This window comes from Pyrgilauda ruficollis, unplaced genomic scaffold (genome assembly GCF_017590135.1).
Source record: "Pyrgilauda ruficollis isolate IOZ18807 unplaced genomic scaffold, ASM1759013v1 scaffold38, whole genome shotgun sequence".
Classification (NCBI taxonomy): Eukaryota; Metazoa; Chordata; class Aves; order Passeriformes; family Passeridae; genus Pyrgilauda; species Pyrgilauda ruficollis.
In genome coordinates, this window is record NW_024525267.1 from 4,978,691 (window position 1) to 4,994,053 (window position 15,363).

Below are 15,363 nucleotides of genomic sequence, written 5' to 3' on the forward strand. Positions count from 1 at the left end.
CCAAACCCTGGCCCCCAGCAGTGTGGGGCACTCAGGTGACAAATCATTGCTCATCACACAGCCCTTCTGCCCAAAGCAGAGCTGGAGAGGTGATGGAGCACAGCTTCCAAAAGAGCCAGGGCAGCTTGTCACTCCTTCCTGCCCACATCCCAAGCTTGGTGTGTCTGGGTGATGAGTGAGCATGGCAGTGGCACAACCCTTGTGCCAAGGGGATCCCATTGAAACCCTAAGTGAAAAGGGAGTGGGAGAGGGACTTTGTGCAGGGAGCCTCTGAGTGATCCTGTCCTGCTCACGGAGGTGGAGTCACTAGAAGAAAGGCCAAATGGGAGATGCATAGCACAGCTCCATGGTGGCGCTGGCAGGCTGGTGGCAATGGCAGGGCTGTCCCTGCCCACATCCCAAGGCCACAAGATAATCCTACAGGAGGATCCTGAGTGTGACCCTGCTTCCCAACCCTCATCAGAGAGTGACACAAATCCCACACAAGCGCTTTAACCCCAGGTTAGGGTGAAAGCTAGAAAGGAGGAGGCTGGATCACTTGGGAAGTTCAGGTCACACAATCGAGTGGGTTAAAATCCCTCACCCATTCCATCAAACAAGGCAAATCCCTCATTCTCCTTCCCTGCAGCCTCTCCTCCCCTCCCTGTTCACCTCAGACAGTCCTAGGGAGTGACCCAGCATTCCCTTGCCACTGCCTCCCCCCCAGGGAGCCTCCCCACACACCATCTGCTCTCTGCAGGAGACTTGTGGGTACCCAAGGACATCCCTCCCACACCATCTTCCTCCACACCAGCCTGCCTCCCCCCATCACCCCCAGCCAACACATCTGGGCCCTCTGGCTCTGGAAAACTTCATTAAACCTCATGGACAAGCTCAAGTCTTTATTTGGTCTCTCCATGAGTGGATGTTTCACACATGGTGCAAAAACTTGCTGCTACAAAACCTCATTGATCTGCACACAGCAATGGCAAGCCTGGTGCCCCTCAGGGCTCCCAGCTGCTGATTCCAAGCAGAACACACCCTTGTCTGGCTGCAGATGTCAAACAGCACAGATACACATCGACATCGACATGTGCATGGCTAGAGCTGTCCACATGCTGAAGGATTATTTTTAGCCCAACAGTGATGGAAATGTCAGAGAGGGTTTTATTTCTTTCCTCTGGAAGGCTTGTTGCTTGAAATCCCCATTGGCAGAGGCTGACCCTGACCCTGCCATTACAATAGGGTCTGTCAGCCAGGTCTGACATTCCATCCCATCCTTGAAAAAATGTGCAATTCAGCAGGAGGGGAGAGTGACTGGCCCAGAGTGCCTGGAAGGGCTGACAGCCTTCAGAAGGCAGGTGCTCACCAGCTCCACAGCCCAACCCATGCCCACCCAGACAGGCTGCAGCTCCCCCAGATTCCCCAGCCTTCCAACATCCCAGGGAAGGTCTCACTGAAGCGACAATGGACAGCTATGAAACATTAGGGACACCAGCACTGGCCTTTTGAACAGCCAGGCAGTCAGGAAGGGCAGGCAGGCCATGGGATGCTCTCACCACCCTTCAGTGACAAGAGGGACGAAGTGTAACAGTGCCAAGGTCTCCTGGTGCCCTGAAAGCACACAGAGGACTCCCTGGAGATGGTGTTTCTTCCTTCTCCTCTGACACTCACCTCATGCTCAGCACTGCATCAGGAACAAAGCTAATGACAATTACAAACCTGCTCCTTTCCAGCTCACAGGAGCCTATCTGCACTGAGGGCTCTGGGATGGGGCACCTGTGTCCCTGGGGTGATGGCACAGCACTGCAGAATGTCACAGCACCCAGATGGGCCTGCACTTCTCAGGGTATCAGGGTATGGCATGTCTGCTGCTACACACATTGACAGGTTATGCACAAATTTTCCCTCTTCTTGTTAGGGTAGCAGACTTGAGGGGGAATGGTTGCTCAGAAAAGCAATGGCACATCTGAGGTAGAGTTTTTTGGTGATGGCGTCAAAGAGGAGCAGTAATGGCCTATATTCACACAATAGCAAAAGAGGGCTTTGAAGCACATCCTGCTTAGGGCCTGTGACCAGTCCATAGATAACCAGGAAGAAAAATCAATGTTTTTCCTTCAGAACTTCCTATTTACATCTGAAAACTAGCAAAGACCTTGCCCAGAGGCTGAGACAAATGCCTCCTTTTACTGCCTGCTTGTCATGAGGTATTCCCCTCCCTCTCCAAGAGGAAATTTCCAGTAACTGTGATATAAAAATTAATGCAAGACTATGCTCCAGAGGCAGCTGTAAAACTCATACAGGAAGGGCTCCCTATCCCACACCTCACCATGGCAGGCTGCCCCCAAAGCATGTCACAGCCTTCCTGAGAGAGGGAAGAGGCAGCTCAGTCTGCACCCTCCTGGTGCAGGTCAGGCTTTGGGGAGTAAACTGAGGTGCCCAGACCTGCAGGCATTGCCAGCACAATCAGCCAGGCAATATTCCCTAACAGAGGTCTTGGATCCCTCGGGAGGTTACAATGCTGGTACACTGTGTGGTGCAGCAGTCCCTGGTTTCATTGGAGATTTCATGGAACAAGGGGCAGAAACAGAGAGGAATTCAGTGAGGAGAAACCCTCCCCCACACTTGCCACATCCTGGAAATAACCACCAGGACTCAGCCAAATGGCAATCTCTAGGAAATTTTGAAGAAATGTCTTTTGACCATATCCCATTCATCTTCCTCCTGACTTTACATATAAGATTATGACTTGAGCCTCATGGTTTTCCTTAAAAAGTGCAGAAATTTTGTCTTCCATGGCTGACAGGCTTCTCCATGCATCCAGCTGCATATGAAGCTTTCAAGGAGCTGTGGTTGCAGACACTGGCACAGAAAGCAAGGACTCATGTTTCTCCAAGCAGGCCTGAGGGAAGGCAAGAAAAAAGCTGGGTTATTAAATAGCACTCGTCAGAACATGTGCAAGAATCAAACAGCAGAAACATCCCTCCTGTGCACACTCTTGCATGAAGCTGTATCCACACTTACCTGCTGAAATCCTCCACTCCTCAATCCCTCCTGGGCTAAGCAATCCTTGGGCAGCACCCCCACTGCTGCCTGCCCTCCCCAGCCAAACCTTCTCACTCCTCTTCTGGAAGGACATTTCGTGCTAACATGAAACAACCAAGACCAGTGTTCTTCCAAAGTCCTGCCACCTCCATATACAGGAGGGAGAAATGTGTTTCTGGCTGGGAGGAAGCAGCTGATTCTCAGAGAGCCTACAGGTCACACCCCAAAGTATGGCAGCAAAATCACAGGGCTGGGATGGAAGGAGGAAGGTGGCACATCCCATAACTGATTTCACCTTTACTGAAACCCCTGAGCTTGGGTGTGTCCACCACACTGCAAACTCAGCTGGCTCTGCTGGGATTTGGGAGCCTATTTACCCAGGGAATTTCAGCAAACAGGAGATTCAGGGACTTACAACGCTGCTTTAAAATGTTCCTTGATATCTTTACTAAAGCAAAGGGGATACTATGGGTAATTTCTTTAAAGCAGGGTATAAACACGGGTGGTTGACAGCCAGTTCATTATATCAGAATCAGTTTTCATTAGGAGGGGAAGCTTTTGTGCTTATTAATTGTTTCTCTAAGTGTTTTCTTTCCCTGCTACTAGTGCAGCCTGCTGTCTGCCTGTGCCTGGAGGGCAGAGTCCTGCATACCTCATCCCTGATCTGTTAACATGGGTAACTATAAATAAATAGTGACACCTGAGAGTGGAGGAGGAAAGGGACTGTGCTTCTCAACCTCAGGCTACTTCAGCTTATGCAACAGAAGGTAACTGCTGACAATCTGTAGTTAATAACTGAGCAGGACTATTTCTGAGGGCTCTGACCTGGCCAACATAAAACAAAATTCTCTACCTCTGAGCTGGAGCTGGATAACTTTGGACTAACAAGCAACTGTCAGTTATTTAAAGTGAAGAAAATAGCTGCATGTTTTCCACTAAGCAGCAATGAGGAACTGCTTAACTTTGAAATCTGCTGCAAATTAGCCTCCTCTCCCCGCCCCCCCCCCAAAAAAAAATGCCCATTTGTGATTATGAAGGAGTCCCTTGGGAGACTGAAAGGTGACTGCAAGTGCCCCAAATGAGGGCCAGCATGCAGTGGGCATGCTTGCCTCTGGTTCTCACAGCACAGCACAGTCAGCTAAATGGGGCCAAGCCTGGTTTAAATAACATAGCTGTCATGGAGGGGGCAATGGTGGGGCTCACATATCCTTCCCCTCATCAGAGAAGCAGGAGGATCACTGAGAGGATCCTCCTTGGCTTGTCCTGCTAGGAGGCAGCAGCACTTGCCTGGGAGACCATGCCCAGGCAGAGGGTAAGAGCTGGGAGGGAGGTGATGCTGCAGAGAGACCTTGCTGCAGGGACACACAGACAGGAGTGAAAGATGGGGAGGAAGAGCCAGCCCTGTCTTCTCCTTTGTCCCTGCTGTAACCTGAATCACTCATCTAAGAATTCAGCACCCTGCACTGCCTACAACACAATGCTTCAGGGTGTGGAAGTCTGCAGGAAGAGAGAGGGAAGTAGAGCCAGTGTATGGAGCAATGAGGACCTTGGGGAGGTGAGGCTACAGCTCCACCTCCCTGTAAGAAGTGTGTCTGGGCAGGTACACCTTACACACAAGAACACTCACACACCCACCTTTGCTAACAGCAGAGACAGCCACAGAGTCCATATTTTCTAGGTTTTACTTCTATATCTGCAAAAAGCAAGTTTGTTTCTGTTTCTGAGTCACTGCAATTATCATGAAATGCCTTCAAGAGAGCAGCTCTGTCTTCTCGGCTGAGCGAATCTTTGATATCCAGCACTGCACTCAGATGTTCCTTCCTTTCCAAAAGGACAAGAGGACAGTAAGTGAATGAATCAAGGAAAAAAAACACATTTGTTTCCTATCCCTCAGTTTTGTTGGACCAGACCAAAGACTGGAAGCTGCTTTTTGACGCCCTCTGGCTATCTAATGGGGAGACCATATCCCAAGAGCTGTGTGGGACAAGGCTGAGCTCACAAGTCCCAAGCCCAGAGCACACAGCATCCCTGTGAAATATTGAAAATGTTCAGCTTAGGTTATTCCTAGAAAAAGACCTGTATCCATCATAATAAGTTTCAGATAACTCTACATTTGACCATTTGGAGTCATTTTTGGTATCTTTTCTCCCCTCAAATGGAGCTAATTCTTGTTCATCTGGAAAGTTACAGGATTTGTGTTCTACAGAGCACTGTTCCCCTGAGCAGAGAAATACTGTAGTGGATATAAGGCAAATGTATCCAAGCCAAACAGTTTGAAACAGAAATCTGTTGTAGTCAAGAACAGTGCATCCACTCACACCAGGATGACCTCCTCTGAGATCTGGGTCTTCTGAGAACTTTCTATGCCTACTTCCTATACTATGTATATACATATATATATCATTGCTATGCTGATCAGATAAGCAGCTTTTTAGCTCAATAGCACCTTCGAAAGTAGTAAAGTAAAAAAGAACTAAGAAACCAGATGAAGCATAACATAATCTCTTTGTCTTTCTTTTTATTTTTTTTATTTGCCTACAGCAGTCCTTCCTAAGAAGTCTAGAGACTTCCCTTGCTGCAGGTTTATATGATGACTGTCACGTTGAATAGGCACTGAAGTCATTATCTGCCACAAATTGTCTGCCCCACATTTGAAGGTATTCAAACTTTTGGCCTTCATAGCATCCTGTAACAGAGAGCTCTACACTGCAATAATGTTAATTTGGAAAAACACAGGCACAGCACATCAGAACAAAAGATAGATGGAATAAACCGCAGGCTTTGGAAAAAAAAAATGCAGTTATTTAAGATCTTTCCTTCCTAGTAAAACCCGTGTTTCAATTCTGTTAAATTTGCTGTAAGAAATACAAGTGTATATTCTTGCTGAATACACCTAGAAATTTCTGAAAATAGTTATACAAGGTTAGATGAGGTGTTGAAGCCAAAAGCCAAGTGCTTGGAATCTATGAAATGCCCAAATTAAGGATGTTCTTGAAACCTACATTTGACACATATACTCCTGTAAATTCTGCATTAAGGTGGTACTTTTCCACAGCATTTCTGCTTTGTTGACAGCAATTTCATCCATCCTCCACCTTTACAGCAGGACATCTCAACTTCAGCAGTTCATGTCTGACAAGGATATAAACCAGGCACCAGTGAGTACATTCAAAAGGTCACTGTGCCTGGCCCAACACACTGCAAAAGTATCACAGCACCAACATTGCTGTAGGTCTTCTGGGTTCAAGTAATCATGTAGGAAAGTACAGAAGTCAAACCAAACAAAGACATTACCTGAGGTCAGGAAATTCTTTTAGTATGGGCAGAAGTGCTATTTTCATCCCCTCAGGATCAGAAGTTTGAACAAGTTCTAAAATTGCTTTTATGGGATCCTTGAGAGAACCAGCTGCAGGACCCTGGGGAGAAAAGCCAGTTGTGTTCAGAGCAGGGGAAACAGTACAGCACATTAAGAGCTGGACTTGTGTCAGACTGGGGATCTCTCTGGGTTAGGAGCTTTGCAGGAGTGTCTGTGCGTGTACAGAAGTCTGATTTTACCCCAGGGTAGCAGAAAAGGACCTGGGGAGTAGTCACAGACTGCTTCCAGGGTCGTTGGGCAACCATTTTCAGCAGCACAGAATCTCCTCCTGCACTTCCTTTGGCAAAGCTGGCAATTCTCATTTTTCCCTAAACTGCCTTTCCTTCCAGGGCCATTTCACCTCATGGGACATGGTTTGCTTCTGGACGTAAGCATAGCCCTGTGCTTGACCTGTGTGAAAATAAGCCTTGTTGGCCAAACATGCTGGCATTTCTGCCACCCCAAAGCAAGCCCAGGGACAGAAAAGCAACCTTAGGGAGAGGATGAGAGAACACAGATCCTCTAATAGAAAAAAAGTGGGAAACAGGGCTGGACAGTGTAGAAAACATATGGTTGGTAGATGTTGCACACGATGATTCTCCCTCTAATCTGGAGCACACAGAAGGAAAAAGTCTCATCAAAAACACACAGCATTTTTAGCAGAGCTGGAGAAGCAGAATGCAGATGAACCATCAGGAAGAGAGTTTCAGGTCTTGCTCACATTTTTCATCAGTGCAGTAATGCAATTTAATTGCTTCCCTGAATTATTGATGCCACCACATCAGCAGAGACTCTGTGACAAAGCAAACCTGGAGAACGGGCTGCCAAACTGGGGCAGGAGAAGCCCAGGTTCCCCTGATCTGCAGGGGCCATTAAAAACAGCAGGTCACATTCTCCATGCGGCACCTCTGCAATGAACATAAATTAAAAATAATAATAATATTTGAAGACAGCCTTCCCCCTCTCCCTCTGCACTGCAGGCACACAGCATGTCTAGCTCTGCTCAGTGCACAAGCTGTACTCAGCTCCTGAGGCACTGGGACTGTACAGCTTCATACTTGGCAAGCTCACTATTACAAAATGCTAATTAATTTGAAGGCGTCAGATTTAGTTAAGCACTACATAGGCAGGCAAGGTCAGAGGTAAGCAGCCTGCAGTCTAAAGGGAAAAAAAAAGGTGTTTTGTCAGCAGTGTTTAAGTGCCTGTGACACATACTGCTCTTAGGAGAGAAGCAAGGTATTTCCTAATGTGTTTTGAGAGCAGAGGGGAAGGAAGAGCCCAAAGAGAGGGCAGAGCAGGGCAGGGAGCAGGTGCAGCCTGTGCAACAACTGCATGATAAATTCAGTCTGCAGCAGAGTTCATATTTCGCATGCATAACCGTGAGCCTCGTGACTAAGGAGCAGGCTGTCCCCTGCAAATCTCTTGTGCATTTCACCTCCAAGGCTTTCAGTGCTCTCACATCAAGTAGGAAAGTGCACACACTGGGGATACTGGGAAAAATGGTCTAACCAGATGCAGCCCTTTTTCACCCAAGCTTAATGTATGGCTTTAAGAGATATTAGATTTCTTCTATTTCCTTTGCACTGTTCCATGCATGTTACATCCAAAGCTGATGCTGTGCACAGCATTTCTGGTAAACATCAGAGTTAAGATTAGAGAACCTTCCTGCTATTCCCCATGTCTCAATTGCTGAAAGCATTAATTCATCTGTGATCGATCACTCCAAGAGAGGTGGGTCTTCAGCTAAAAGCACTGGCAGTTTCCAGCTTTCTGCCATGAATCTAATGCATTAACTATAATGGGTCTGAGAGGATTTTAGAGAAGCCTACAGACAATCATTTTTATTTCATTTTATTCTTTGGACAAGGTAAGAATTGCTGACATATGGCTTGCAAGGGACTCATCTGTGAGAAAATAGCTTTTCAGTCCCTAGCACTTAAATAGGCAAGTTGTGAGAATGACTCAGCATTTGTGAAATCATTAAAACCAATGTAGCCAAGGGAGTTTATATGCTGTCACATCAGAGTCCTGCTACCAGAATGACTTTGCACCCACTGCTGTGCTGCTCAGCCCAGCCCTTATGAAGCACCATGCCTGGGCATTCTCAGCCTGCATTGCTAATGAGCCATGCCAGGGACATTGGACAGCAGTGATTCTCCAACTGGACCAGCTGAAGGAGGGAACGCTGCTGCCAGTGCAGTCCTGGCCCTTGGGTAATCAAGGGACTCATGTGACAGCCTGGTGGCATTCGCAGATGCTGTGTGCGGCACTGCCAATTACACCAGATTATGAGGTGAGACTTTTTAAAGCTTCTGAAGTTGTTTCTGCAAATCAGAACCAGCACTTCTGCACAAGTTTTCTTCAGAGGTGTGGCTCTGCTTTTACACCCAATCTTCTGCAATATGCCTTCACCTCCTAATGGTGTGAGGTGTTTACCCCTGCAGGAAGACTCGTTCCTCCCCACAACCATCAGCAACCACAACAGCATCAGCATGTTTTTGCCATGAGGAAATGCCACAGCACAGGGAAATGGCTCAGGCAGCCATCATCCCAGTTCTGAGGGGTTGGGAAGGGCCTGTGGGGAGGGAGGAGGTTGGACGGAGGGGTGGCAATGCACACCCCATGTCCAGGGAGGAGCAGCCTTACAGGGCAATCCACAGAGCGGCGGAGGTGTGGAGCAGCCTGTTTGCTTCATCACTCCAGAGGCTCAAGGGTAAGCACTGCCACCCCATGCCAGGTACCAGAGGCCTGATGGGGGCGGCTGGCAGCTTTGGAGCTGTCTCACCAACTCAGAGGAGCACGCCCCATTCTTGTGTCAGTGGCAGCAGCACAAAACTTGCATCTTCCAGTCACACATTTCAAAACCATGAACAGCTTCTGACAGATCAGAAGGGCTGTCAGCACATCTGACTGTCATTTCAGTGAAGCTTGATACCCCTGTGGTAAAAACTCTTAAGCTTTTTTGTAGTTTTCAGAGTCTCTTCCTCTGCTGGCATTGTTCTTGATGACAAAGAGCAAAACTGTAACAATATCAAAGACTTACTAAGCACTCTTTAAAGATGGTTTGCATCATCCTATGATCTTCTTCTATCTTGTTGACAATCCTCCTCCTCTGCATAGCAGATGTTTTCCTGGGAGTGGTCAGGAGGGCCTGCATGTATTCTGTAATAATGATGGCATTGACAGCCTTGACGAGGACCTGTTCCAGAGCAAAGATACCCAGATTAACTTCCTGCACCAAGCAAGGCTCAGACCACACCTGTACCGGGGCAGACAGCAGATATTCTGCCCGTGCAGATGGCTGTCTCATTTCGTTGTTTAAGTATTAATTTAAAATGCTTGATCTAACACTTGGACTATCGCCAAGCTGCATGTGGATGACAAACCTTGATGGTAAGTGTGGAGATATCAAATCAAAAGCAATGGGACCAGTTAGCTGAGCCAGAGGTCACTCACACTCCAGAGCTGCAGCGACACTTGTCTTGGCTAACAAATTCATCACCTGGGGAGAGCTTGGGCTGCAGACAAAGCCAGGTGCAGCCTCCCTCGAGCATCTACACTTGACACAGGGCCCTTGGGCACACAGTTGTGGCTGGGCACAGAGAAGTCACCAGGGCAACTCCGTCTTAGCTCTCACTGCCTGCTGAGGAACCCCAGTGCAGAGACCATGCAGTGCTTGTCAGGGACAGTGAGTGTTTCTGATGGGGGTGGGCTGCTGCACAGAAACCGCATTTTGTTAGCAATTGAAATCAGAGCAGGGTTAGGCTGCAGTCCAAAGGTACAGGAAATCCCCAGCTCTGTCCAAAACAGACAAAGCAAGAGACAGAGAGCTCTGGCACAGTGTTTCATCACTAAGCTGCTGCTTGCCCCAGCACTAATGTGACATAATATCCAGTGACAGGCTTTGAACAACAGCAGAATAGATCCTACTTTTTTTCTCTTCCATTACTTTTTCCATATTGCAAAAGGTTAATTAAAATCATCACTGACAAAGGCACTGCAGACCTGTGAGTCCCGTGCTTAGGAGGACACGTGGCACATGTAGCAGCAGCAAATCCAGCCTGCACAAAAGAGAGGGTTCCCCAGCTACCAACCTCATTGCTGAAGAGATAGACTCAAGGGTGTTGTAAGATCCTAGACAAGTTATTTAGGGTACTGTAAAGGTAAAAAAACTTGGGTCCTTTGTGAGGTTGTTTGCCAATTACTCTGCATGAGATGCTATGCCCTTTAAGAATTTGGACTTTTCACTCCTCTGTGTCCACTCTACATCAAAGGGATCAATAATCCTTACAAATAAGGTTAAAGCACATTAGAAGCTGAGAAGTTTTCCAATATAATGGTATTGGGGCAATGGTAGGAGAGGAGGGAGCCCAACATTCCCCTTTGTACTTGAGGTACATTGAGTTTTCACATTTCTTCACTTGTTGGTTTCTCTGCTGAAATTACAGAAAGGTCCCAGCTGTCACTACCCAACCCTGGTGGATAGAGGTACTGGACTGAAACCATTAGAAAACCTAAAAGCCCATTTGACAACAGAGAAAACTGCAGTTTAGATTAATTTTCTAGTACTGTGCCATCCAAATGTTCAATTACTAGTTTTAGTGATTTCACAGAACAGAATGGTTTGAGTTGGAAGATACCTTAAAGATCACCTAGTTCAAACCCCCCTGCCATGGGCAGGGTCACCTTCCACCAGAACAGGTTGCTCAGTATCTTGCCCAACATGGCCTTGAACACTTCCAGAGATGGGGCATCCTCAGCTTCTCTGGGCAACTTCTTCCAGCACCTCACCACTCCCACAGCAAAGAACTTTCCCCTAAAATCTAACCTAAACCTATTCTCTTTTAGTTTGAATCCATTCCCCCTTATCCTTTTACTACATGCCCTTGGAAAAAATCCCTCCCCGTCTTTCTTGTAGGATGATTTCCTAAGTAACATATTGTTCTCGCTTTCTTACTTATTTCTTACCTCATAGGTATCTGTGTTTTTCTTCCCAAAGGTCAAAAAGTTTTGCTTTAAGGACTCAAGGATGTGGTCAAAACCACTGTCACACTTTTTGAAGTGGTCCTTCAGTGTTCCCTGAGGAAAAGAAACAGACAGAGTCAAAGGGTGCACATGTAGAGACACCAAACAAACAACAGACACAGATTATTGTGTCTTTGCTCTTTCTGCTCTTGGAAACAGATTTCTCCACCAATTGCAGCATCCTGTGTTTTTATTTCAAAGAAAATCAAAACATGAAAGAAAGAAACAATTCCAACTCAGGAAGGATGTACTAAGTTCTTAAGCTCAAGCCTGGTAGATTGAAAACCCGGGCCCTGGGCCTCCTGTTCCCCCCCAGGGTTGCCGGTGCTCTGTCAAAACCACCCCCAGTTCCCACATAGATGTGAGGGCCCATGGGACAGGCTGGCAATGAGCTCTGGAGACCAAAACTGCACAGTGTAGCCAGAGTTTCTCTTGTCATTTTCCTTTTGCTGCCGCCAGCGTGCCCGAGGGAGCCTGTGCAATGAGGCTGAAGATGCTCAGGGGAGCTTCCCAGGGAAATGCACAGGATCACACACTGCTAGGAGCCTGGAATTCTGTGTTTTCCAGACACAAGGGTGAAGGGTGTTTGGGCTAACAGACTGATACTAGAAAGTGTGAAGGGAGGGGACTTTATCTCAAGGCGGGGGACACATTTCTGCTCAGCCTTCTCTACATCCTGACTACCCAGCACAGCCCTGGGCTCTGTGAATTATCACTGTCCTGGGAAGATGCCCAGCTGCTGGGAATGAATAGGTACCAGGTGAAATTCAACTTTTTGGGGTCTGGGCAGCACAACAGCAAATGCTACAAACAGTGAAACTGGGGTCCCAAACCTGGAAAATGTGAAGCTGTCCACATACCGATTCTGACAAGGCAGAGAAGAATACTAGGTTTGAAGGCCAAACTATGGCTTCACCTTTTCCAAATCAGGACATGAGAGGGAAGTGCATGCCATCCATATGGTCTGCAAATAGTCAGAATTAAAATGGGTCTTCCATACCTTGAGTTTAGAAGTGATGGTCTGCAGAAAATGCTCCATAATGTCATCTTCCATCCTGTGTAGAAATCCATTTACCTTAACATTCTGATCAGTGCTGACACTGCAAATGTATGTTAGCTTATGCCAGACAGTTCTGTTTAAAAAAAATAAATATGGAAAGTATTGATCAGATCAAATCATGCTATTCTCTCAGATCAAAACTCTACTGTAACCAACACAGCTGCCTGGGTCATTGAATGGACACATGCTCAGGTCCAAAGCCAGCTCAGAGATCTGCATTTCTGTTCTCATTAAGACACTGCCACAAGGGCACAAAAGCTCAGTGCATGCAAATGCCACTTGTACCCATCACTAGTGAGATCAGACCAATAAAAATTCTAGTATTTTCAAAAATGAGCAAGCATGAAGCGGCCTTGACAAACAGAATCTGGGTGAGCATCCCTTGTGTCTTTGACAATCTACAAATACAAGAAAAACAGTTATCTTCTATCAGAACAGTCTTCTAGTTAGCAAATCCTGGTTAAAATTATCACCAGCTTGAAACCAGACATTCTACATTCTGGCAAGGCTCAGTGTACAACTTCATTCTAAGTAAAGCTGTGAAGGATTACATAAAAGATTCTCATAAGTATTCAGTCTAGGATCCAGCATCAGCAACATGCAAATACAACAAACAAAGCAGCTACCTAGGCTCAACACAAGGCTCTGTTGTCAAGTAATCACTGTGCATATGTTGGATTTTGGCATTTTGCTGACTCCAGAGATCCCTGGATAACTTTACACAGGAAGAAGAAAAGCAACCTTGTTTTTTCCATTGCTTCAAGTGCTTCTGACATTAGCTTGTAGGTGCAAACATCCTCCTCCACCCTTCTGTGCTTTACTGCTTCCCTCCTTCCTAGCAACCCCAAGGAGAGCCTGGCGTATTCCGTGGGATTTCATTCAGCAAAGCACTTAAGATTGCACCTACCAAGTGCAGTAGCACACACATCTCAGCATAACCTTTATGAGGCTTTCCTGCTGGAGGACCATCAGGCTGGGGAAAGGAAGGCTATCACAACCCACAGTGGGGTTAGCCAGGATAGTGTCCCCACACGTGACACAGCACTGCTGCCTTCCTCCTGCTCAGTGCAGGAAGGGGGAGATGGCTGCAACCCCTGCACCTGCAGGGCCCGGGAGCAGGCAAAAAGTGGCAGTACAGCCCTGTGGCCCTGGCCACAGTCACAGTCCCCATCTCAGCCTCCCTCTTGCTGGGGCAGCCAGGGCAGCTCTGCAAGAGTCTTGCTGACAGCAGCTGGCTTCTCCATGTTTAAAGGCTGGTGTGCACAGTGTTGGATGACCATACCCAGCTGAAGGCAAGGTTGGCCTCATACCAGAGTCAGAAGATCAGACCAGCAGAAAACTCGTTTTGCTCCCCATGTCATGAGGCTCTGCTTTCTAACCTGAGAAGGCAGCAATTCTCCAGGATTCGTAAGCTGCTGCAGATCTGCGGGCAGCCATCAAGCTGGAGAAAACTTCTTACTTCATCTTCATAGCTAAATTAAAACAGGAAGAACACTTTAATCTGGTGTGCTCCATAACACATTTAACAGCAATAGCAAACTAAAGAAATATTCTGTGATTGTCTTTTTATCTCATGGTTTCAATCCCCCAGGTGGGATCTACAGCATGACAAAGTCTCTGTCCTGCCCAGCTAAGGGGGAAGACAAACACAGGAACAGCAGGGAGAGCCCTGGAGCTGCCTGGGTACCTTTGCCAGGGACCAAGAGGCAGGAGGTTGATTTGCAGCACTTCCTTCTGGGAAGCAACCCAGGCTTTGCCAATAAAGCTGCAGAATAAAATCTCTTGTGTATGAATAACCCACAAAGTTTCTGAACTGCTTTGTCAGTCTCAGTCTCACAAAGGGCTTCTGGACAACTCCATTTTATAGGAATTTCCTTCCTCTCATCATGTGGAGGGCCAAGGATCTTAAATCAAATCTCCATCTGAAATACTACCTAAACCAGCAGTCCTGGCATTTTCTGCTGCGGGGGATACATGGGGAGAGAAATACCCAAGAACAAAAAGCAGATGAAGGGAGCCAGAGGAAGTGGTGAGAGGCCAGATGACAAGACATTCATTCTGATGTGAGACCCAGGACAGAGCAGATCTCTCCACCAATGTTACCAAGCAGGAAAAGAGCATCCTTCCTACCTCTCCAGGAACCTCAGGCACTCCTCCAGGCACTCAGCTTCCACCTTCTCACTGAGGCTCTCACTGACTCGCCTGGCAGCCTCTGTTTTCTCTGTTAGTATCTGTGGATTTCAATGTGTGAGAGGAGAACTGGCCAAGTCATTTATTCCCTATGCAACGAACAGGAAACCATCCCACTGCTCACCCTGCAGAAAATTCCTCTGCCGTAGGCACCAACTTCTGCATCAGTTTTAAGAGTCCTCATGGAAATAAATGTATTTTTCATCAGCCTTATTGTAATGCCTCACTCTACACTGGTTTTGTTGTGGTCAGCAGGCCTGTGCTTGGGTAAAAGCCTGTCCCTGCAGATATTCTCTGATGGCCACATCCAGCCTGGCAGCTCAGCTCATACATGGACCTGCCATCTGCAGGAGCATCTGTGCTTCTACCTGACTCACCCTCGCAGATAAATTTGGGTGCAGCCACTAAAAAGAAGGTGATGCAGATCTAGCTGTGTGCCCTGCACCTCTGCTAGGGGCTCTACATGGGATGCTTGAAGAGGGCAGGTGTCACCTTCCCAGCCACCAGCACTCACGCCTGCCCCAGCTCTGTGTGTTAAACCCTACAGCACATGTCCTGCCCCACTGACCCCAGCTGGGTGGCCCAGGTGTCTGCAGGAGGTGGGCTGTGCCAGACAGCTCAAAATTCACCCCATATCGGGCAGGCTTGAGCAGGTGGCAACTTAATGCTGCCCATTAGTTGCTCTGTGGAAACAAAAGCTTGTAAGGGA

The 15,363-nt window shown here is 47.4% G+C and overlaps 1 protein-coding gene across 20 annotated transcripts in view; it reads right to left on the reverse strand.

Annotated features, from left to right (window-relative positions):
* Window positions 1-866: 866 nt before the first annotated feature.
* Window positions 867-15,363, reverse strand: part of LOC121358211 (exocyst complex component 3-like protein 2) — a 47,809-nt gene continuing 33,312 nt past the window's right edge. For 18 of the 20 annotated variants that reach the window (XM_041476195.1, XM_041476191.1, XM_041476189.1 and 15 more), the window contains 8 exons: window positions 14,595-14,695; window positions 13,844-13,936; window positions 12,405-12,537; window positions 11,348-11,458; window positions 9,423-9,578; window positions 6,319-6,440; window positions 4,660-4,845; window positions 867-2,881 (listed from right to left, as the gene is read on the reverse strand). In XM_041476195.1, coding sequence (XP_041332129.1) covers window positions 4,665-4,845; window positions 6,319-6,440; window positions 9,423-9,578; window positions 11,348-11,458; window positions 12,405-12,537; window positions 13,844-13,936; window positions 14,595-14,695 — 897 coding nt within the window. In that variant the 3' untranslated portion in view covers window positions 867-2,881; window positions 4,660-4,664. Of the gene's footprint in view, window positions 2,882-4,659; window positions 4,846-6,026; window positions 6,157-6,318; window positions 6,441-9,025; window positions 9,317-9,422; window positions 9,579-11,347; window positions 11,459-12,404; window positions 12,538-13,843; window positions 13,937-14,594; window positions 14,696-15,363 lie in introns of those variants that run through there. The other 2 variants (XM_041476199.1, XM_041476200.1) reach the window with 2 other exon arrangements.